The 26007-nt window shown below is 37.8% G+C and overlaps 1 protein-coding gene across 9 annotated transcripts in view; it reads right to left on the bottom strand.

Moving 5' to 3' along the window:
• The window catches only part of Hr3 (nuclear hormone receptor 3 ROR-beta), a 234490-nt gene that overhangs the window by 86198 nt on the left and 122285 nt on the right, over positions 1 to 26007 (bottom strand). For all 9 annotated transcript variants that reach the window (XM_074130059.1, XM_074130063.1, XM_074130064.1 and 6 more), the window contains one exon: positions 295 to 522. In XM_074130059.1, the coding sequence (XP_073986160.1) occupies positions 295 to 522 (228 nt within the window). The remainder of the gene's footprint in view (positions 1 to 294; positions 523 to 26007) is intronic.

Genomic DNA, 26007 nt, shown 5'->3' with positions numbered 1-26007 from the left:
GACAAGATTAAGAGATTTGACTAGGAATAACCTGCCGCTTATAGGGCACAGATAACTGATAACGGGAGGTTTCAAACTTCTAGAGACTTTTAAAAACAACTACAACAATCATCGCACAATTCAAAACTCTGCTGAAACTGTTTTCAGCCTAGTACGTTTTACAAACGGAATAATAAAAAAAAAAAAAAATCGATATCATTATCATGCATAATCGATAATATAATGAAATCAATAAATCGATTTCAAACTATAATAGATCGATAAGATTAAATAAATAAAGAAAGTATTTCCTACCGTCTCTGGACATGCCCAGCCTTAGACATTTCTGCAGCCTGCAATATTGACATCGATTCCTATTCACACGGTCCACTAGACAGGTTTTACTTCTAGGACATTGATAGTTCACCACAGATGACTGCGACCGTCTGAAGAACCCTTTACAACCTTCGCAAGTTATCACACCATAGTGTACCCCACTTGATTTGTCTCCGCACACTTTGCACGGGATTATTTCTATTTGTGCTGTAAAACAGAGCAAAGAAAAAACAGTATTAATCAAATTGTGTTGCCATAGAAACAAGTTGTATGTAAAGGAAATAATACATCGATTAGATCGCTAATTTATGATTTGAATTCGCTGTGATTATTATTTTACAAAGAAATATCAATTTAATTTTCTTTGATTTCATCCATCCTTAGATTTTTGATTCATTATGTTTGAACTTTACGAGTAGAATTCGATTTCTCTAACAAATCTCTGAAGATGGATGAAAATACGACAAAGGTCAAAGGTAAAAAGTAACGAAAGTTTTGGTTTTTGACCTTTTTTAATCGATTGCTTTTAGGGAATATTGTGGTGCGGCCTATAGATTAAGATTAAGATAGTAGATGGGACGGGACCTATGCCCCAAGGCACCGCAGCCACAGAAGACTTATTGTGCCAGTCCCTTCTTAGTTCTAGTAGGCGAACCCTCCCCTCCTAAAGAGGTCAAGGACTTTCCCTACTAGTTCTTTTTGCGCTACTATCTCCTTCGGCCTCAACGTTCCAAAGGTTTCATAGCGCAAACGTTCGATTGCAACGCAATCGAACAACAGGTGAGAGGCCGTTTCCTCCTCTTCCTGACATAATCTGCACAACGGCTCCGAGCTGATAAGCCCCACCTTGTGCAGATGCTTCTTGAAACTACCGTGCCCCGTGAATAGGCCTGTAATCAGAGTAATCTGATTTCTGCCCAAACACAGGGTCTCTTTGGATCTTTGCTTACACAGCCAAGGCATCAAGGTCTTGCTGTGTTTAACCCCAGGACACATCACCCAGTTCTTTTCGTGCTCCCGTCCAGAGCCAATCTCTGGAGAGACGCACGAACCGAACCCCTGGTGATCCCCAGGACAGGCTCTGGACCGATGAAAGGAGTGTTAGCCCCATTCCTGGCCAGATAATCAGCTTTTTCATTCCCTTCAATACCCACATGACCCGGCACCCATTCCAACCGAACTTTGTTGTGCCGCGCCAATAGTTCTAGGGCCTTCCTGCATTTCCAGACCAGGGAAGAGGTGATTCTGAAGGATACGAGAGCCTTCAGTGCAGCCTGGCTGTCCGAAAAGATGCGAATCTCCCTATTTCTAGGTTCCATCCGCAGGTTTTCCTCAGCGCATATTTTAATAGCAAAAACCTCGGCCTGGAAGACTGTGGCGTTTCTCCCGAGAGATCTCTCAATGAGTACCTCGAGTTTAACCCCATACACTCCAGACCCAGTCCCACAGTCCATCTTGGAGCCATCGGTAAACCAAATGCTTCCCTTCCGGTACTGATCCGTCCAGTTTACCCTCCATTCAGTCCTCGGTTTAATTGGTGTAGAAGGGTAGAGCTTTCAGTGAACCCTTCTAAAACTACTCTGGTTCCCTTTACTAGGAGAAGGGACAAGGAGAGCTACAAAAAACCTTCGATTTTTTGGTAAAACTCTGGATGTATCGGGTGAGGTCAAGTATTCGGGCATTGTCCTGGATACCAGACTCACTTGGAAGGCGCAGATAGAGAGAGTTACATTAAGGGCTAAACAGGCCCTTTGTGGAATAACTAGAACCTGTGGGAAGACATGGGGTCTTAGCCCAAAGATGACCCACTAGCTCTACACACGTACAGTCATACCTATCATCACCTACGGTTCAGTGGTGTGGTGGAGAAAGACTGAACAACAGACGGCAATTAAGGCTCTAGCAAGGGTGCAGAGACTGGCCTGTCTGATGATCACGGGGGCCTTTAGTAGCACCCCTACTGCGGCGCTGGAGGTACTTCTGGGGTTGGCTCCGCTTTAATATGTTATTCAGGCGGAGGCAAGGGCCAGTGCGTACAGAATGGCGTGCAATGGGCAATGGAGGCGTATAAGTTCCTGCATTGGCCATATGATTATTTCAGATAAGGTCGACCCTGGGCCGGTTATTGACATGGCAGGGGACAGTATCTGTCCTAAATACAGTTTCGAGACTACTTTTCAGGTGCAGCCTATAAATTCATAAAAAAAATTTTGTTTCTTCAGACCAACGTTTCGGTAAATATATTTACCTTCTTCAGGGTCTGTACAGAAGGGATGCTGGACTAAAATAGATAGATCCAAAAAAAAAAAAAACAGTAAAATAAAAAATATATAAACATTTTTTTGAAATTGTCTAGAAAAAAATATTTTGAAAATGATTTACATTGTAAAAATTTGTAGAGTTTAATTTTAAGCAATATCATTTCCATGAATTCTTCACAATTATGATGGATCCTACTGTACCGTAATTTCGATTAAAGCCCTAAACGCTGAACAATCGATTCAATAAAGTGGATTTTTGGACAGACTAATTTTTAACCGCAAAAAAAGAAAATAAACCTAGTCACATGAGGGAATGAAAAAGCTGATTATCTGGCCAGGAACGGAGCTAACACTCCTTTCATCGGTCCGGAGCCAGTCCTGGGGATCACCAGGGGTTCGGTTCGTGCGTCTCTCCAGAGATTGGATCTGGACGGGAGCACGAAAAGAACTGGGTGATGTGTCCTGGGGGTTAAACACAGCAAGACTATTGCTTGCCTTGGCTGTGTAAGTAAAGAACCAAAGAGACCCTGTGCTTGGGCAGAAATCAGATTACTCTGATTACAGGCCTATTCATAGGGGAATGGCAGGTTCAGGAATTAGTTCTGTACAAGGTGGGGGCTTATTAGCTCGGAACCGTTGTGTGCAGATTGTGTCAGGAAGAGGAGGAAACGGCCTCTCACCTGTTGTTCGATTGCGTTGCAATCGAGCGTTTGCGCTATGAAACCTTTGGAACGCTGAGGCTGAAGGAGATAGTAGCGCAAAAAGAACTAGTAGGGAAAGTCCTCCAGCCTTTTTAGGAGGTGAGGGTTCTCCTACTAGAACTAAGAAGGGGCTGGCACAATAAATCTTCTGTGGCTGCGGTGCCGTGGAGCGTAGGTCCCGTCCTATCTACTATCTAATCTAATCTAATCTAGTCACATAAGGTGGCACCATATCGAAATATCGAACTTGAACTTCCGGTTTTTTTCCCAAACTACTTTTTTCTTCGATCTCAGAGGACATTTTAAAAAAACGAACATTTTGCAGAGAAAAATTCAAAATCAAAAATTCTTTACAAACTGCAGAGAAAGGAAAAATATGAATCGATGTATTGAACATTTTTCTATTTCCTGTCTACTATTTCCTGTTACCATGTGCTTCTATGGTAACTTCGAGTTTCTGGAAACTTAGAAAAGTTTTTTTTTTTTTTATCTTTTATTTGAAATTTACACCTGCACTCGTACAGTACAATAAGTAAATATGCTGGGCGTACAATAAAAATGGCGTGGCAATCATGAATGATGATCATCCAGTGATGACCATCATTAGTTTACCAGTTGGTCACGGGGCCAACGGCGCCTCAGCCGTCTTTGGGGGTTGGAGGGAAGTGTGGTTGAGAATAGGTTTGCAGCTAAAGGATTAGGGTGAAATGATAGTTTTTGGTGGAATGTGTTGTAGCGTGTTTTGGCAAGTTCTGGTATAAATGGAATGTTGAGGTCTGTGTGTATGGAGTGGTTACTGACATAAAAGGGAGCGTTTACAATGCGGCGGAGTATTTTAGATTGGAGTGTTTGTAATCTGTTGATGTTAGATCGTTTAGCTGTCCCGTAAAGTTCAAGTCCGTAAGTCCATATTGGAGCAAGAAGGGAAGTGTACAGTCGACGCTTGTTCTGTAGTGTTAGTTTTGAGCGTTTGTCCAGTAGTCTAGCAAGGAGTTTGTATCGTTTGTGTAATTCAGCCCGTTTAAGTCTCGTATGAGGGTTCCAAGTTAGTCTTTTGTCTAGGTACAGTCCAAGGTATCGCACATGGAAAAGTTTAAAAAAAATAAAAAGGAGATTTCATTCTATTAAGTTGAAAAAAAAAATCGATAAAGTACAATAGGCTAGAATTATCGACAGTACAAGCGATATTATAACTACGTAATAACAAATCATATCGCCTACTATCGAACTATGTTCCGCATAAGTATAACCGCAACTGGCGTCATGTTATCTCGTCAATAAAAAGTACCCACGTGTTATAAACGTAAACAATAATTGTATATGTGTTTGTGCATTGTTCACTGTTTACAATAACCACATCTACAGACAGGAAGTCAATGAACTTTTTTTCCCGATAATACGATAATAGGAAATTATTTTGTTTTCAACTGAAATGGAAATGGTGTATTTGTGTTCCAAGAAAATTGATGCGCTTTTCTTTTTTATGGAAAACTCAATTGATATGATTTACTTCAAAACTGTGTGAGCAAGGCTGACTACAATTTTTTTTTGTACAAAACGGAAGTGTGAAAAGGGCAAATTTTTTAGAGGAAAAATTAACATTTAACTTAAACCAAATTCTCTTATTGTGATTATTAACTTCAAATGCGAACTACCAATCAAATACTGGCGTTGTACACTCACGTGGACTATCTTTAGGTCTAACTTTAGAATAGATAGAAAAGTGATGATCGATTTCAGCAATAATATGTAAATTCAATTGTATCCAACACTACGTTAAAAAGGGAAGCCATGTTGTTACAGCTCCTACTGAAATAAATTTCTTAGAAAAAGTTGCAATTAAAATTAAAAGGTTTTTATTATATCCCTGACTGGTTTCGTATTTCCTAAATAATAATAATAATAATAATAATAATAATAATAATAATAATAATAATAATAATAATAGAGAGGGATTAGCTATGTGGTTAGGCGTATTGGATTCCCACTCGGAGGTCCCGGGTTCGAATCCAGCAGCTGACCCTTAGATTTTCTCTTCCTAGGAGCTTCTTACAGCTCACTGTCCGGTGATGGACAGTGTTGTCTGTAACGAGAGAACACTGTCCGGAGGCCGGCACTGGAAAAAGCTCCGGGCGCTAATAACCTCAGCTGTTGATGCGCCAAAAAAAAAAAAAAAAAAAGAAAAAATAATAATAAGTAAAGTAAGTAAAAAAGTAAAGTAATCGCCTATTTTTTCAGGCGGGCTTTACGTCCAACTACCATTTACTAGCTGTCGTGGACGGAGGCGACTAGCAAACATACTTTACTGCAAATTTCCTTTAAATAAAATCCAAGGCCTAAGACCGGGAATCGAACCCAGTACCACAATACATATTAGCTTCGCAAGTCGGCGACCGTGGCGTCTATAGATAATAATAATATGTCTGTAACGAGAGAACACTGTCCGGAAGCCGGCCCAGCACTGAAAAAAAAGCTCCGGGCGCCAATAACCTTAGATGTTGACGCGCCTTAAATCATTAAAAACAAAAATAATATAATAATAATAATAATAATAAATACTCCGAGCCGCGAGAGGTAGCCGAGTCCTTGGCTGGTTACTTTGCTGAAGTTTCCAGCTCACAAAATTACTCGGCAGAATTCCTCCGGCGAAAAGGTAACGTGGAGCAACAGCCACTCGATTTTGAAACCGCTATCAGTGAAGCTTACAATGAACCGCTAACCATACATGAATTAGAAAATACTTTAAAGAAATGTAGAGATTCCGCTCCAGGTGTGGACGGAATCCCATATGCAATGATTCGAAATTTGAATGCAACTGCAAAAGAAGGCCTCCTCCGGTTATACAACACCATATGGGAGACCGGCCAATATCCTGATGGTTGGCGGGAAGCAATTGTTATACCGATCCCTAAAGAAGGAAAAGATCCCAGCGATCCCTCCAGTTACAGACCCATTTCGTTGACCACTTGCTTGAGTAAGGTCCTCGAATCTATAATCAATTATAGATTAGTATATGTGTTAGAAACTAGAGGACTTTATAGCCAGCATCAAGCGGGATTTCGCAGACATCGTTCCACGTTGGATCAAGTGAGCCACCTAGAGGTCTATGTGCAAAATGCATTTATGCGTAGAGAGCACGTGCTGGCCGTGTTTTTTGACCTCGAGAAGGCTTATGATACAACGTGGAGGTATGCGATTCTGCGGAAGTGTCACGAATGGGGTCTGCGAGGGAAATTACCAAAATTCCTTCGTGGATTTTTGGAATCACGAAGGTTTCGAGTTCGTCTGGGGTCAGTACTCTCAGACCAGTACCATCTGGAAAACGGAATACCACAGGGATCGGTTCTAAGTGTTACACTCTTCACGATAGCGGTCAACTGTTTAGCCGAAGTTGTAGGAGATCCCCTAAAAATATCATTGTATGTTGATGACCTCGCCATTTATTTAGCAGGCAAGGACTTAGCCGAGGTTAATGTACTCCTACAACAGGCGATAGATAGAGTGGCTGATGAGGCCAATAGAAACGGGTTTAAGTTCTCTAGAACTAAAACGGTGTGCCTACACTTTTGTCGACTAAGACATGAGCATAATGCTCCAACGTTATACTTAGGAGGCACACCCATTCAGTACAAACCCAACGTTCGTTTCCTGGGCCTCATTTTCGATACTAAGTTATCCTGGCAGGATCACATCGACTACACTAGCAAAAAATCAAGGAGAACCCTCGACATAATAAAATTTTTGGGAAGCTATAAGTGGGGGACGGAGCGGGAAATTTTAAAACGTATTTTCATTACACTCACCCGTTCAAAATTAGAATATGGAGCCCCAGTTTATAGCTCTGCGCGCAAGTCACGCCTGAAACTACTAGATAGAATTTATAATGAAGGAATTAGATTATTTACAGGCGCCTTCCGAACCAGTCCGTTACAAAGCCTCTACGTAGAGTCAGGGATGTTGCCACCCCAGCTCAGGAGAGAACAACTCACCCTGGCCTACGCAGCCGGAATATGGGGGAAACGGTCTCATACCTTGTACCCCGCTATATTTGAGAGCCCACATGATATGGAATTTCGACACCAACGCACGCGGACGAGGCCCCTCGGGGTCCGGGCAAAGGAAATTTTAGCAGCGGAGGGCATCGAGTTGGGAGAAGTTATGAATTGGGGTTTTGCTCCTGACCCTCCCTGGCTATTGCCCTCTGCAAAAGTCCGCATGGACCTGGCAATCCACAAAAAAGAAGAAACTCCCCCCGTTGTCTATAGACAAAAATTATTAGAAATTATGAATTTTCACTATGACTTCCGACCTGTCTTTACGGACGGGTCGAAGATGGGCAACGGTGTGGGTAGCGCTGTGTACACAGAGGGAGTTACCCTTAGTTGGACACTCCCTCATTATGCATCGGTGTACACGGCCGAGTTGTTTGCTATTAGCCAGGCCATCACGCTCATAAAAAACAAAAATTATAATAAAGCGTTGGTGTTAACCGACTCACTAAGTGCAGTCATGGCTCTCCGGGATAAGTTCTCGACGGACCCATTGGTCTCCAGAATATTTTATTATTTATCGGAATTGCGTTCACGTGGACAAAGGGTGACGTTCGCTTGGGTCCCGGGCCACATTGGTGTGTCCGGTAATGAACAAGCGGACGAGGCGGCCAAACGTGCCGCCTCTACAACTACTGATGAAGTCATCCCTGTGCGTCCCACTGACCTAAAAGTATATATGAAACTTCTAATAAGAAATAAATGGCAAGGGCAGTGGGATCGCACAAACGAAAAATTAAAAGAAATTAAACCACGTGTTTGGAACGCTACAGTCGAGAACTACCCGCGGCACGAATCTGTGATTTTGACAAGGCTAAGGATTGGACATACACGTGTGACACATGGGTACCTCCTCATTGCCGAAAGAAGGCCGAGGTGCCCCCGATGTCGAGAAAGGCTGACAGTGTCGCACGTGTTGGAAGGGTGTCAGGCACTGCGTAGCCAAAGAGAAAGAGCAGGCCTGCCACATGACAAGTGCGCTATTCTTGAAGAGGGTTCTCCTTACATAAGGAGGCTATTTACATATTTAAGACATATTAATTTATATTGTAAAATTTAGGTTAGCATTTAGGTTAGTTTATAGTTTAGTTCTTTTAAAGGGGAAAGGAATATCGAGTACTTTCCCCTTGTGTGAAATGAGGTGTGAATGTATTTATTGGCGTGAATGTATTTATTAGCGTGAATGTATTTAGTGGCGTGAATGTATTTATTAGCGTGAATGTATTTATTGGCGTGAATGTATTTATTGGCGTGACTGTATTTATTGGCGTGAATGTATTTATTGGCGTGAATGTATTTATTGGCATGAATGTATTTATTGACATGAATGTTTAGGATAGATCACAGTACGGGGTTGAAAGAAATTTTATAAAAGTATTTCAACCCCTCTAGGTTAATTTTAGACTAAGTTTATTTTAGAATGTGCAGGAAAATTTGTTCAAAGTACTGCACATTATCATAGTTCTAAGGAAATAGCCTCCTTATGGTAGATTAGGTTTATTTATATTCGGTAATAAAACACTTTTGGTCTTGCGTTAATATCTTAAGTTAATGTAAATAGGGGAAGGCACGAATATATTCCGCTCTCCCCCTCGTCGACTGGATCGACGGACAAGAGGGGATGAGTGGGATATATACTCCAATATACCTGGGCTCCACCCTACCTTGCTCAGCAAGGTGCAGTATGTGGAAGCCCGAAGGTGACGCGTGCCGACCCAGCTCGAGTGGATAAAAGATGAGAGAAGATTAAAATGATTAGGGGCGCTAATGACCTCAGCAGTCGATGCGCCAAAAAAAAAAAAAAAAAAAAAAAAAAAAAAAAAAAAAAAAAAAAAAAAATAAATACTCCCAAAAAGCTACCCACAGTTTTACAAACCACCATCTTGGGTCTTGCTGGCATTCTGGGTGTTTCAAGAGGGGCAGGATTTAGTTTTTACTGCAAAATGGGACCAAGGGTTCGTGAACTGTACACGGGTAGAGCAGGGGTCGGCAACCTATTTTAAGTAGAGAGCCATTTCTTCTTAAATATTTTTAATAGATCTTACCAAGAGCCGCAAGGATGATAGTGTAAACAATTCTGAAGATCATTTGTATTCGCAAATTATTATTTCAAGATATTCAATAGCATTTAAATGTTTTATATATTTATTTTCACATATTGCAAAGTAAATAAAGAAATAAATAATAACTAAACCTGTGTTAGAATGAAAATGGCGGCAGTCCTATATATTACGTACTGTATTTTAATATAATTCTATTCAATTTCAAACCTATCACATTTAAAATTCTTTTTGAAACAATATCTTTACTTGAAATATATAATTTATTTTGGACAGGCTGAAGAGCCATAAAATTTGGATAAAGGAGCCGCGGGAGAGCCGACCCCTGGGGTAGAGGAATGGTTCCTATGGTAGTTGTAGTTTCATAGTGAAGGTATTGAACTACAAATTCTGAAGGAGAAGGGATGGTCGCGGATTTGTCCTTAGGGAGAACTATTCGCCATATATCCCACAATAACCTGTCATCTTCAGAAGTAATTAAAAAAAATATCATTACTATAGCTTTCGCATATTTAGAATTCGTAGTTCAAGGAATCACTTCCAGAGTAAAAACTCCAACTACAGTACTTCCTTCTTTTCAGCCCCCCCCCCGCCCCCAAAAGAGAGGAAGTAATATTGTCTAGCAGGGCGGCCATCCCGCACATGAACAAGATGGCGGTACTAATACAACTAGTTTGTGACTTTTACCGGGAGAGAGAGCGAGATAGAATACAGAAACAAAAGGAAAGAACAGAGAACTTGCGTGACTTGTAGTTAGGGCTGCTATTGGTCTAGACTTACACCAATCAAATTAAGTCTAGTGAACAGTGCGTGCCAGAGTTTGCGATGGTTTAACCCTCCATATTTTTTGAACTAGTTCCCTATAAAGGTAAAATCATATTTTCTTACAAAAAAAAAAAGGGATACAAATACCAAAAAGAAAGACCCTTTATATTGCATTGTATACTGATTAGCCCTATTCTACAGCATCTAAGTCAATTATTTATCAATAGAAACCCTGAAATCAATTTTTTTGAAACAGCTGTTAGGGTAAATCAAAAAGACCCTTCCCTCTCCTCCACTTCACAGCAGAATGGTGTCGTAATCAAACAAAAAATTGCATTGCAACATCCAGCATGAATCAGAAATGAAATGCATTTATCTTTTACCATTTAAATGCATGCATTCTGTATAAAAAAAACCAGCCCCTCTGGGTAATAGTTGAAGGTTGTTTATACTATTCAGCTTTACATCTCTGTAATGCGTAAATACAACTTAATTTTCTAAAGGTGTTGCTTTAATCGTGTAATAATCGAAGATAATCTTTGGTTTGCCCTGTAAATGTGTAATATTAATGTTTAGACTAACGAAATTTTGAAACAACGATACCCATGAAATTAAATCAAAATTTTCCAACAGTTATATAGCAAGAAAAATGTTCATTGTGATTTTCTGCGAAATTTACGAATAAAATATATTCAACACAATTTCTAAACTTCCTTTTACTCTTCGTAAACAGGAAATACTTTCAGAGGACCCTAAATTTTCTTTGAATATCAAACTAGTGCTAATCACGAATTAGTCAGGATAACTGCAAATCTGGTTATGTACACGTGACCATCCACAATGTCTTCATCAAATGACATCATCCAGATTGTGAAAATGACACGTTTAACCTACCCGCATTCATTCTCAGGGTGCCCTGAAAAAAAAAAAAAAAGAGTTTCCTCGAAATATTTTGGCAACTATAAGTTATTGATCTAAATGTATGCAGCGAAAGTAAAGTAATTGCTTATTTTTTCAGGCGGGGCTTAACGTCCAACTACTAAATTAGGTGCCGTAGACGGAGGCGACTAGCAAACAATACTTTACTGCAAATTTCTCATATTAACCATTAAAGGTATAGACAGGGGAATATAGCCTAGTACCGCAATACATCTTAGCTTGGCGGGTCTAGCCTCTAACCGCTCGGCTACCGTGGCGACTAGCAAACATACTTTACTGTAAATTTCTCATGTTAACCATTAAAGGTATAGACCGGGGAATATAGCCTAGCACCGCAATACATCTTAGCTTTGCGGGTCTAGCCTCTAACCGCTCGGCTATCGTGGCGACTAGCAAACATACTTTACTGCAAATTTCTCATATTAACCATTAAAGGTATAGACCGGGGAATATAGTCTAGTACCGCAATACATCTTAGCTTTGCGGGTCTAGCCTCTAACCGCTCGGCTACCGTGGCGACTAGCAAACATACTTTACTGCAAATTTCTCATATTAACCATTAAAGGTATAGACCGGGGAATATAGCCTAGTACCGCAATACATCTTAGCTTTGCGGGTCTAGCCTCTAACCGCTCAGCTACCGTGGCGACTAGCAAACATACTTTACTGCAAATTTCTCATATTAACCATTAAAGGTATAGACCGGGGAATATAGCCTAGTACCGCAATACATCTTAGCTTTGCGGGTCTAGCCTCTAACCGCTCAGCTACCGTGGCGACTAGCAAACATACTTTACTGCAAATTTCTCATATTAACCATTAAAGAGTATAGACCGGGGAATATAGCCTAGTACCACAATACATCTTAGCTTTGCGGGTCTAGCCTAGGTGCCTCCCACTTTACGAAAAAAACGGTGACGTCACAACAAGCCTACTTTAGAATCATCCCCCTAATCTAATCAGTATTTTTAAAAATTGTATAAATTGATGTCACAAATTTTCACAAAAGAAGGCAGTTAAAATCATTATAACCTAGAGCTTTTTTAAAAAGAACATTCAGCTTTTAATTTTTATTTACTCAAAATAAAATCGATAGTGAGAGTTTACAAGTAATCGATCGATATCTTCCAATATTTTACCATAAAATATAACAGAAACTATAGTTTTAAAACTTTACTATTTCTATTACCATTAAAATATTTACAACAAAAGAATGTAAATAATGTTGATAAAGAACAAAAATTATACTACAATTTAAGGTAATTATTAAAATTGATAGAATTTGAATTTAGGTCAACATACAGTTTATATCATTCAAGCAGTTATGGGTCGAGCGGTTCATGGCCGTCTTATTACGTCACAATATTTTCCTTCATTTTTCTTCTTTTTTTTTAATTTTTATAAAAATTTTCTTTAAAAAAATGAAAAAAAAAAACAGTTTAAAAACTCGCACAGTTTTTTTTCTTTTTTTTAACGCATTTAACGTATTAAACATAAAACATAAAACTAACAAAATATGTTCTAAATAAATAGTTGACATAAATATTGCATGTTCACTGCATAAAACTTATATTGTTGAAGAAAGCGTGACGTCACCGCTTCCCCAACCTCCCCAATCAATAATCTTTTAAAAAAAAGACTCTTAAAAAAAAGAATATTGTTAGGCCTATCAATTTAAAACCACAAAAAATAGGAAAAAATAACAAAAAAAAAACGTGCAAATAGTTGTGGACAGTTGGACTTCCGGTGTACATATCTACGTATACGTCAAACTGTGGATTTTATTCACTCATTTCCTCATTCATAAATTTTAGCCAGAGTTAAAAAAACTATTCAAATATTCTGAAAAAGATTCTGGAGCTCATAACTTCATCTCTCTCTCTCTCTCTTCTTCTTCTTTACAAAACGTAAAAGTTGATGAAAATTTTAAAAACTGAATCACCAATGTTGCACTTCCGGTGCATCGATTCGCATCGAAAGTGTGGAAAGCCTAACGATGTTACAACATTGCAATGAAATGATAAGTATTTTAAAAACAGGAAAATCCCGGCCTGGCCTCCCCTCCAATTACCCCCAAAAGTGTCGTTAAATGAATTTTCATGAGAGAGAGAGAGAGAGAGAGAGAGAGACGTTTCAAAAAAGGAAAATGAATCGATTTTCATGAATTGAGTGGAGGGGAGGTATAAACTGGAGTTCAAAAGAAAATCATTGAAACGAAGTTCGAGATTAACCTGGTCAAGTGAACGAAAAATCGATTCAATGAAGAAACATTTCCGGTTGGCTGATTAGCTTTATTGCCACGTCATATCCGTAGCACTTAGGAGTAAATATCAAATTTCAGCGCTGCATGATTTTTGGTTTATTTTATTTTTATATTTATTTTTTTTAATTTGTGTTAACCAAAGTAATTCGTAAAAATATTTTTCTTCGCTCTGGGTTGTTACCCAGAGAGGGATCCAGAAGTACCCCTGGGGTAAGAGGCAAACGGGGATTAGAATTTTACCAAATTCTCTTGGTTCCATTATCGGTGGATTTCCTTGCAATAATCCGAAAAAAGCGTGTTTAAACTTTAAAATGAGGAACAATAAAGGGTTTTCACGAAAATGTAGTCCAAAATATCTGGCATGTAAACTCAAAGGTCTTAGATAGATAAATAGATTTTTATTTATTACATGAAAATAAATACATACGTCCACTGGAGTGCCAGTAACAAATACTATCTCCAGCAATAATAAATTACAAAAATTTTAAAAAGAATATAAAAGTAAATAATGAGGAGAAAAACAAATGAAAAACCCTCAGCCTCTATGAAAAGTTCTACTTCAGGGAGTCCTTAACTCTCCTGTGCCAGTGCAACGTGTCCAAACTATAGTCCCCTATTTGGCTGCATAGGTGGTTGTTACTTGATTCACACTTACTGAAGAAACCAGTAGCGAGGTACTTGATGTAGTTTTCTACATAGTCCATGTTGGTGTTGTCGTGTAAGTCTATAATACGGTCTGTAGCGGGGGGAAGTTGTGACAAGTCTGAGGAATTTTATGTTGCAGGATCTGCAGCGAGGCGATATTGGATCGACATGTCAGACTGCAGGAGGGACAAGCATAAAGTAACATGGGCCTAACCACTACCTTGTGCAGGAGGAGTTTATTCTCTTAGGGGACAGTTTACTCAAAGGACTTCCTCTTCCCGCTATTCCCAAGAATCTAGCATACAAGTCCTTTTAAACTCCCATTTAAATATTACCCAAATCAAAATTAAAAACTAGAAAATTAAATCAAAATAAAACTTCAGGACGAAAAAAAAAAACTCAGAAAAATGAAAAGTCCATTACATAGAGTAGAGGGGAGCGTACTCAAGCCTCTTTTCCTGGAGCTATCCTTAATCGGATTGTCCTGAAAAACGTTTCGACTAAAAGACCAAGACCGCCAGCATGAGTTAGTATCCTTGGTATTCCCTCTTTAAGCCAAAATCGGCTGGATGGCCGATAGAGTATAGGTCTTACTTTAAGAACTCTTTTCCATTTTCAGCTATGTCATGAGGAAAAATACAAGTAATTGCCTATTTTTTCAGGCGGGCTTTACGTCCAACTACCAAATTAGGTGTCGTAGACGGAGGCGACTAGCAAACATCCTTTACTGCAAACAACTCATATTAACCATTAAAGGTATAGACCGGGGAATATAGCCTAGTACCGCAATACATCTTAGCTTTGCGAGTCTAGCCTCTAACCGCACGGCTACCGTGGCGACTAGCAAATATACTTTACTGCAAACTTCTCATATTAACCATTAAAGGTATAGACCGGGGAATATAGCCTAGTATCGCAATACATCTTAGCTTTGTGGGTCTAGCCTCTAACCGCTCGGCTACCTTAGATGCAATCTACAGATATGCATTTTAAACAATTATTAACACCAAGATTAAAGAGAAATCTATCGATTCATATCCTGTTAAAAAAATTTAGTTTCTGTTGGCTGACTTTTCTGGATCATGTCCATCTTAATATCAAATAAATACATCATTGAAATTTAATAAAGTTTTCGATTCAAAATCCAGCATTTGATGTAATTCTTGAACGTTCAAGCATTCGTTTACTTATTCGGTGAGCGCGTAATACAGCTTCTTTTTCTTTTTTTAAGGAGTTTTAAAGACTATAATAAGCACATTGGATGGTAAGCTTAATCTTAAGGGCGTAAAGGGAAGCTACGTCATTGGGCCAAAGAGGAAATCACAAAGTCTTTCTTTTTCTCACTTAATTCTTTCGAGTTAAAGTTAGTAAAATAAAAAATTGAATCCAAGCTAGTTTTTTTTTATTTCTGTTTTGCGAAGAGACTGGAGATCTTCTGGAGAGAGACCGAGAGAGAGAGAGAGAGTGATATAGAGAGTGAGACGCGTGAGCTAATGTACGAGTTTGTGTGAGGCCAAAGAGATGTTGGGGCGGTGCGGTGCGCGCGCGCGCGCGATCAGCTGTGCACTAAGTGACGTCATGAGGTCGGACGTTCACCTCTGGGTGCCAGCGTTCTTCTCTCACCAATACCACTTGGGGTGTGTATACGAGCGTGTAGAGAGGAGAGCTGTTGGAAGCGAAAAAGAGAGAGGAGTATTGAGCGGGAGAACTAAGCGGGAGCGGCAATCAGAGAGAATACCCGCCAAACAATCCCCACCACTACCATTAAAAAAAAAAAAAAAAAAAAAAAAAAAAAAAAAAAGGAACAGATATTGCCACTGCCAGATGTATTTCCTTATAGCTCCCACTCAATATTATCTGTACACTATCTGAGTGCGTACGTATGTCTGTGTGTGTGTGTGTGTGTGTGTGTGTGTGTGTGTACATGTCTCTAGTACAATCTCCCGCCTCTCTCACATTCTGCGAGCTCTGTATTCCACTCATCTACTCCATCCCTTTTGCTTCTTCTCTTTAACCAAATCATTTGCGTGTCCCCTACATACGCTATAACCTTCTTTTTCAGCGAGTACTGCTCACCTAGTTTATCTTCCTATTGCTTAAGACTCTTCCTCGCTTAAGCTCATCATTTTCCCACTCGCTTTACTACTTCCTAACAGCCAGCAACGCCAAGAGACGGAAAAATAGACGGACAAGGCGCCACAACAGCCGAGCGGTTAGAGGCTAGACCCGCAAAGCTAAGATGTGTTGCGGTACTAGGCTATATTCCCCTATCTATACCTTTAATGGTTAATATGAGAAATTTACAGTAAAGTATGTTTGCTAGACACCACGATCGCCGAGCGGTTAGATGCTAGACCCGCAAAGCTAAGATGTGTTGCGGTACTAGGCTATATTCCCCTATCTATACCTTTAATGGTTAATATGAGAAATTTACAGTAAAGTATGTTTGCTAGACACCACGATCGCCGAGCGGTTAGATGCTAGACCCGCAAAGCTAAGATGTGTTGCGGTACTAGGCTATATTCCCCTATCTATACCTTTAATGGTTAATATGAGAAATTTACAGTAAAGTATGTTTGCTAGACACCACGATCGCCGAGCGGTTAGATGCTAGACCCGCAAAGCTAAGATGTGTTGCGGTACTAGGCTATATTCCCCGGTCTATACCTTTAATGGTTAATATGAGAAATTTACAGTAAAGTATGTTTGCTAGACACCACGATCGCCGAGCGGTTAGAGGCTAGACCCGCAAAGCTAAGATGTATTGCGGTACTAGGCTATATTCCCCTATCTATACCTTTAATGGTTAAAAAGAGAAATATGCAGTAAAGTATGTTTGCTAGCCGCCACGGTAGCCGAGCGGTTAGAGGCTAGACCCGCAAAGCTAAGATGTATTGCGGTACTAGGCTATATTCCCCTATCTATACCTTTAATGGTTAAAAAGAGAAATATGCAGTAAAGTATGTTTGCTAGCCGCCACGGTAGCCGAGCGGTTAGAGGCTAGACCCGCAAAGCTAAGATGTGTTGCGGTACTAGGCTATATTCCCCGGGCTATACCTTTAATGGTTAATAAAAGAAATTTACAGTAAAATATGTTTGCTAGTCGCCACGGTAGCCGAGCGGTTAGAGGCTAGACCCGCAAAGCTAAGATGTATTGTGGTACTAGGCTATATTCCCCTATCTATACCTTTAATGGTTAATATGAAAAATTTACAGTAAAGTATGTTTGCTAGTCGTCTCCGTCCACGACACCTAATTTGATAGTTGAACGTAAAGCCCCTCCTGAAAAATTTACTTTAACATTTTTACTTTTTGCAGATATTTATTCCACACATAGAACAATTAGTAAACACCACTTTTTTGTAAACTTGGGGCCTCAGAATTTAAATTTTAGGCTATAATTGAGAAACAAACTTTTTTTTTACATTAAATTTAGCTCTATTTTTTTGGCTGTAATTCTATCAGGGTTAGGTCGAAATCAATTTTATTAGAACCATTTTTTGACGATTCGGTCAATGTATCCTTTATCTGTATCGATTACTGAAGAGCAAACAACTATCGATCTTAATTATTATCTAGATCGAATAATAAAAAATCCTAGTTTTTTTTATATCAATAATTGGTTATTTACTAAAAAAAAAATTGTTCAAATATAAAATTTAATCTAATTGCCGAATCTCAAGAGACTATATCGGAATTTGGACTCATGCGTCTGAGGTACCGAGGTACCTACATTACGTTAGCAAACCATTAGATTTATGAATTCGATTCCATTTGGATGCAAAAATTATTTTGCCATTTTTTTTGGAGAAATTGATTTGACGTAAATAAATTAATTTAATCTCCATCCAAAATTAATAAAATACAAAAGAAAAACGGATATAACAGAGCCGTCTTGCATTCAAGGGTAAATAAGCCACTGATTTCACCGTTTATTACAAAATGTAATTACAGGAAATAATCGGTGCCTATTTTTTGGAATATATTAACAACCGCCTACAAAAAAAAAATAATAATAATAATAAGGAATACCGAAAAATCGATTTAGTTAAGTACTTCCGTTTTTGTGAGCGGAAAAGCAAGGAGAAGAAGCTTTCATTAAAGGAAAAAGAAAAATCTGAAATATCTTGAATTTTATTGCGTAATAATGCTTTCCTATTTGGGCGGCCCGGATGTTGTTATAGTTCGAAAGAAAATTCGCACTACAACTAATGAGCTAACTCTGTGCGCGGTACATCAAGCCGTGACGTAATACTTGATAACGGTGCGCTTATCTAAGATGTTATGCATACAATATTGTTTGATTATATTTTCACCAACTGAAGAACTAAGGTAGGTAGGTAAGGTGCCTCTCTGCCAGTTACGCAATGAGCTATTTTTTCTTTAATTTTACTGTTTTTGTTAAAGAAAAATTACTTCGATTGTAAATGCCTCCCTTGGAAATAGGTGGAACGAACGTTTTTCTCTCATGACGATTTTTCGGCTACTACAAAATTTTCTTTTAAATACACAATTCGCGCTAAAAAAGAGAAGAAAAGTAGTTTCTAGAAATGAATGAACATCGTCAGTGGGGTAGTTACCGGAAAGAACTTTTGACACTTCCGATTCACCAAAATATTTATTGTTTCATCGCCTCCTGGTAGGGGGGGGGGCACCAAATCGAGATCGCTGTAACCACACGCTAACTGACAGACGCACAGAGAGAGAGAGAGATTTCATTAAAAAATCGCTTTTATTCGTATTCAGAGAACCACAAAACGTTATTGGTGAGTTTCGAAAATTCCATCTTGTTTGTGCAAGTTTATTTTTCTGCAACCATGTAGGAATGTTCTCATTACTCAATTAAAATCAGCTGTGTAATGCCCAACTTTACCTCACTAGTGGGGGAAAATTCCCATTAGTGTCACTTTCCTCACTAGTGAGTGGAAAAACTTTATTGTGCTTCCTTGATATAAGAAGTTTTGTTATTAAATATTTTCTGTAAAACTTTAATAAGCTTATTTAACGTAACTAAATAATTAAAAAACGAATATTAAAAAATAAAATAAAAATTAATTAGATATTTTTAATTATAACAGTTAAAAAGGTTATAGTGTTACCTTATAGAAATCTAAAATGGATTCTAGTGATTCCTGTTTAGTTTTTTTTAGTTAATAACCCTAATGGTTGCAGAAAAAATATAATATTTAACTCGAGTGTAAAGTATTTTTCACACACTCGGTAATTTGCACTTGTACTCGCCTCGCTTCGCTCGCTCGTGCGTGCAAACCCTGCCTCGCGTGAGGAAAAGTACTACTTTCCACACTTGTTAAATAAATAACTTTTACATTACAAGGTTGATGTGTCTTCGGTCTTGTCTTGCTCATGGACTGTCTGATTGGTCTGTGTGTGATTATTGTGTTTGGTTGTATGGAAGTCAGCGTTGCTAAATTGTCAAGTATATGTTGTTTAAATTGTTGTTGTCAGTTTTGAAATTTAAACTGTTTTCTGTCTTAGATATGTTTATCATTTCTAGAACTTTCCCCTTTTTTTCGTGTGTTGGTTTCTGATTTAAGTATCTTTGTGTGTTTGGGAAATCGACAGTGTGATGATTTTCCTGTGCTTTGTAAATTTATCACGACTGAAATGGCAAATATTTTTTCATCCTATTGTAATTCTGTCCATTTTCGGCTGTAAATAACTCCTGGTCTCTGTTTTTCTTTTGGTTTGTATGTCTGTCAATACCCACCTTAACTTGGAAAAACTAAAATGTGGAAAATTCAATTACCAATTTTTCTTCTATAAGGAAAAAAAAATGATTCAAATAAAAAGCTATACACCTCTTGTGTAACTAAAGTATTTGTTAAGTTATGAGAAAAATCATCTAAGGAGTTTTCGTGTAAATCTAAAAAAAAGAGTGGGGGTAAAATTTATTAACGATATAGTACGTACTTCCGTTTAAGAGATTTTAATCTCCAATTTTGGAGATATGTTATAGTTTTACAAAATTTTGTTTACCAATTTTTCGTTTGTGAGATACCCAAACAAAGATCATTTTCGAAAAATACCACTAAACGGATGTTTTCGTGCAAAACTAATTTTTTTATATATATATAAATCACAATACTTCCGGTAAAATCTTTATTTATTATTATTTTTTTTTTTATCATTTTTTTATTCAACAAGTGGTTTTATTATTTGTCATCAAATTCAACTTGTGCAATATTCAAGCAGAAAAACTGATAGAACTTATTCTAAGAAAAAAAATTACGTCATAGAGAAAAAAAACAAAGAAAATTTTGATCAAATCTGTGCGTCAGTTTTTGTAAATGTAAATTAGGTATAAGGCAATAATTTATATATATAATTTAATGACACAAATATTTAAAAACTTTAATTAGAAGTAATTAAATTTTTGTTCGTTTTTATATTATCAGGAAGTAGATTCGGCGCTCGACCAAGTTTTTTTCCACAAATGTACCGGAAATACCTATTTTTGGAGCATCCTGTGATCGAAAAAATAATAAAATAAAAAGTTTTACCAATTGATTGAAAAAAATAAAATAAATAAATAAGTGAAAAATTACAGGAACTCCAAACTTCTTATTCCCTGTTGGGGGGCGGAGGGATCTACGTTCAGAATCCCCGTTAACCGGAAATCCTTTCTTTCTTTCCTGTTATTTATTTATTTTTTTGCTCAAGTTTTCCACAATTTTCTGGAAAAAATGGTTCATAGTGATTTTCTTTCAGCTATATTACAGCCCAGATAGATAGAACTGGATGATAATCTGACACAAACCGAGCCACAGTGTGCCATAGATAGATCTCTTGAGTACAGGCTGGTAAAGTTTTTAATGATGCTACCATAAATTTTAATTATTCCAGTACCCCGGAGGTACAACAACACTATGTCCAATTTTAAATTTTTTCAAAAGAGAGCAAATGAAAGAGTTTTGTCGTGGTTTTTTCGTACTTGGAAGCCCCAGGGAGTTATTTTGCTTAAATCTTTGGTAGATAATAAGTAACATTAGATGCACCTTGAGTGATGGTTGGGTAATAAAAAAAGAAATTTTGAAAAAATGGACTTAAGTACCTCCGGGGTACTGATTTTATAACTTCCTTCTTAACCCCCTTAATACAAGAATAGTTATTTATTTAACAAGTGTGGAAAGTAGTACTTTCCAAAGTAAATATTGCACAAGTTGAATTTGATGGAAAATAATAAAACCACTTGTTGAATAAAAAAATGATAAAAAAAAAAATAATAATAAATAAAGATTTTACCGGAAGTATTGTGATTTATATATATATATAAAAAAATTTGTTTTGCACGAAAACATCCGTTTAGTGGTATTTTTCGAAAATGATCTTTGTTTGGGTATCTCACAAACGAAAAATTGGTAAACAAAATTTTGTAAAACTATAACATATCTCCAAAATTGGAGATTAAAATCTCTTAAACGGAAGTACGTACTATATCGTTAATAAATTTTACCCCCACTCTTTTTTTTAGATTAACACGAAAACTCCTTAGATGATTTTTCTCATAACTTAACAAATACTTTAGTTAGGTGTATAGCTTTTTATTTGAATATTTTTTTTTTCCTTATAGAAGAAAAATTGGTAATTGAATTTTCCACATTTTAGTTTTTCCAAGTTAAGGTGGGTATTGACAGACATACAAACCAAAAGAAAAACAGAGACCAGGAGTTATTTACAGCCGGAAATGGACAGAATTACAATAGGATGAAAAAATAATTACCATTTCAGTCGTGATAAATTTATTTTATAAATTTACACAGCACAGGAAAATCATCACACTGTCGATTTCCCAAACACACAAAGGTACTTAAATCAGAAACCAACACACGAAAAAAAGGGAAAGTGCTAGAAATGATAAACATATCTAAGGCAGAAAACAGTTTAAATTTCAAAACTGACAACAATTTAAACAACATATACTTGACAATTTAGCAACACTGACTTCCACACAACTAAACACATATCACACACAGACCAATCACACTCAGTCCATGAGCAAGACAAGACAGAAGACACACCAATCTTGTAATGTAAAAGTTATTTATTTAACAAGTGTGGAAAGTAGTACTTTTCCTCACGCGAGGCAGGGTTTGCACGCACGAGCGAGCGAAGCGAGGCGAGTACAAGTGCAAATTGCCGAGTGTGTGAAAAATACTTTACACTCGAGTTAAATATTATATTTTTTCTGCAACCATTAGGGTTATTAACTAAAAAAAACTAAACAGGAATCACTAGAATCCATTTTAAATTTCTATAAGGTAACACTATAACCTTTTTAACTGTTATAATTAAAAATATCTAATTATTTATTAAAGTATTATTTTTATTTCTATATTCCTTTCAATTTTTATTTTATTCTTTTAATATTCGTTTTTTAATTATTTAGTTACGTTAAATAAGCTTATTAAAGTTTTACAGAAAATATTTAATAACAAAACTTCTTATATCAAGGAAGCACAATAAAGTTTTTCCACTCACTAGTGAGGAAAGTGACACTAATGGGAATTTCCCCCCACTAGTGAGGTAAAGTTGGGCATTACACAGCTGATTTTAATTGAGTAATGAGAATATTCCTACATGGTTGCAGAAAAAAATTATTGTTTAACGTTTGATAATGTCTGCAACGGAAGTGAGACTGTCCTGAACATTTTCGGCTAAAGGGTCTCATTTCGACATGAACTTTTTCTCAGCAAATTTTACTGTCAGTTGATTATGATCATCAGCCAGCGGAACATCCGTTCCGATTATAGTTGGGCATTCCAAGCTTAAAGAAAAATTGAATTTCCGCAAAACAGCGGAAACAGGAATGTTCAGTGTTCACAGTTTTTAGACTTTTCGTCCAAGTTGAATGATTGAATTTCACGTGAAGATGAATATGAAGTGAGCGCGCTGAGAAGCCAAATCAACCTCCTTATCTTGGAGGGGTACTCCAAGAACTGTGGCCAGGGTAGGAAAGGAGAGTGTATGGTGACCACTGCCTCCAAGGAGAAGGAGGTGGGGGAACCCTTATCTGACGTAAATAAGGTTCCAATGAACTCTCTTACTCTCGACAACAATACCAGCCGCTATCGTATATCACACACTGATATGAAATACTAACACAGACTGGCAGTCACACGAATACACTCACAGTTATTTATAAAGTCATCTACAGCGGGCGGGGGGGAGTAGGTGGGGAAATAAAGAAAATTCCTAAGATGAGCTGCTTACCGGAAATAGATACTCCCATGAGTGCGTAAACTTGATTAACTTCCTGCTACTGCTAAGGAGAAACAGGAAAAACCACGATCCTGTCGAGCTTTTACAATCGGAAGTTCCTGAACTCTGACCCGGGTTACGATCGAGTTCAAAAGATAAAACTTTTAGCGATTGACTAGACGTATCCCGCTAGAAACGATATTCTTTCTACTCAGTTCATTATAGATTACATACTCTAAATTTATGATTAGACTCGTAAAATACACCGAAATGCCCATTTTAGAATGGAGTTTCACAGAGTTTCCTAGATGCAATGTAAAGTAATTGCCTATTTTTTCAGGCGGGGCTTTGCGTCCAACTACCAAATTAGGTGTCGTGGACGGAGGCGGCTAGCAAACATACTTTACTGCAAATTTCTCATATTAACCATTAAAGGTATAGACCGGGGGAATATAGCCTAGTACCGCAATACATCTTAGCTTTGCGGGTCTAGCCTCTAACCGCTCCGGTTATCGTGGCGACTAGCAAACATGCTTTACTGCAAAATTTCTCATATTAACCATTAAAGGTATAGACCGGGGGAATATAGCCTAGTACCGCAATACATCTTAGCTTTGCGGGTCTAGCCTCTAACCGCTCTGGCTATCGTGGCGACTAGCAAACATACTTTACTGCAAAATTTCTCATATTAACCATTAAAGGTATAGACCGGGGGAATATAGCCTAGTACCGCAATACATCTTAGCTTTGCGGGTCTAGCCTCTAACCGCTCCGGCTATCGCGGCCACTAGCAAACATACTTTACTGCAAAATTTCTCATATTAACCATTAAAGGTATAGACCGGGGGAATATAGCCTAGTACCGCAATACATCTTAGCTTTGCGGGTCTAGCCTCTAACCGCTCCGGCTATCTTGGCGCCTTAGATGCAATCTACATATATGCATCCTAAAGAATTATTTCACCAAGATTAAAGAGAAATCTGATTCATATCCTGGAAAAAATCTATTCACTTCCTGTTGGCTGACTTTTTCCGGTTCTTGGCCATGGAATATTCCCCCACCAAAAATATAGAAATCCCCCCACAGGAAACTCGCACTTGGTACGCCTTTTTTGGGGGGGAGGGTACTCTCACGCTTCCGGTGTAAAATTTTATTTCTTTAATAAAAAAAAAATAATTATATATTTAAGAATTTATATTCATTAATGACAACAGTAAATTGATTTAATTATTATTTAAATTCCAATTGGTTTATTGTTTAGCCCGAAAATATTTAACGGCTAATCTAAAGATGACGCACAAAGGTTGAACGACCGCTGGCTTGAAAGGAGTGTTCACAGAGATATTTCATTTCCGCGTCAACAGTTAGATATTTTTGTCAAATTAAAAATAACTAATTTTTATAGATTACGAAAAGTTGTAATTTTTTTTTTATTTAAAAGATAACTGAGATGCGCTTTAATTTTGTAAATAAAACAATAAAAATTTAAATCAATTAAAAATAATAAGAAAAAAAAAAAAATAATGTATTTTGAGTAAAATTCGTTAAAACCAGAAGGGCACAATTTTACAACTGCAATTTTTTTTTTACAGCTTTTCTGTCATTTTTTCGGAACTGCGTTCAGAGTAGCTTACGGATAGTTGTTTTTGTTTTGGTCCCGTAGGAACTCTTCCACAGATAAGGGTACAAATTTTCCTAAGGGTCACTTTTTGGAATAGCATTTCCCTTCCAAAATGCCAAGCTTCCTAAAAGAAAAATGTTTTGGGATTTCAAATTCAATTTTTCCTGGCCAATCGAGAAAAATCGGAGATTTCAGTAAAATATCAGTTCCAAAATAATATAATGATAGAAAAAAAATAAAAATAAATAATAAAATTCATAGCTATGCGGTTAGCGAATTGGGAATCCATGCGGAGAATTCAACTGTTGATCCTATAGATCTGGGGTCCCCAAACTACGGCCCGCGGGCCACATGAGGCTCCCTGAGGACATTTATCATCTCTTTCACTAGGTGGTCAGTGAGAGGAGTAGCACTATATGTGGCGGTGCCGCTCATGTACAGTACTACTTCCGATGATGCGGGACGCACACGTCACGGCTCCGAAAACAGCCAGAAGTAGGAAGAAAGGCAAAGCACTATAACCAAACCGGGCATTAGATCATCTCGTTAGCCAAAAAGCAGGCCCATAGTTCCCGCCAGAAATACTGGGCAGTTTGGTGATTTAAATTTACTTGTTCTTTATTTGAAATATTCTATTTGTTCTCGTTTTGTTTTTTGTTTTACTTTAAAATAGTTTGTTTTATAGTCGGGGCCCTCCAACGGTCTGAGGGACAGTGCACTGTGGCCCCCTGTGTAAAAAGTTTGGGGACCCCCCTGCTATAGATTTTTCTCCTCCTAATAGCTTCTTATAGCTCACTGTCCGGTGATGTTACAGTGTTGTTTATAACGAGAGAACACTGTCCGGAGGCCGGCAGTGCCCTGAAAAAAAAACTCCGGGCGCCAATATCCCTAGATGATGACGCGCCTTAAATCATGGGGAAAACCAAAAATTCATTTCCCCTCGACAAAAATGACGAACACACTGGAAAAGTAAGTAGAGCTTACAAAATCTTTTTCATTAGAAAGAAATATAAGGAAAACTGCGTGATTTTTCTCTGTTTAGAAGATTTCCCAAGAAGCAGAATGGCTGCTAGTCCTTTTTACGAATACTTTTTGAAATGCGCACTTTCTAGTGTCTAAAATAGCGCACAGCATTTAAATAAGTAAATGAATAAATTTGGTAATTCGT

This window comes from Rhodnius prolixus, unplaced genomic scaffold (genome assembly GCF_049639745.1).
Source record: "Rhodnius prolixus isolate KJV_2025 unplaced genomic scaffold, Rpr scaffold_33, whole genome shotgun sequence".
In the NCBI taxonomy this organism is placed as follows: domain Eukaryota; kingdom Metazoa; phylum Arthropoda; class Insecta; order Hemiptera; family Reduviidae; genus Rhodnius; species Rhodnius prolixus.
This window is presented reverse-complemented; position numbering and strand designations above follow the sequence as displayed.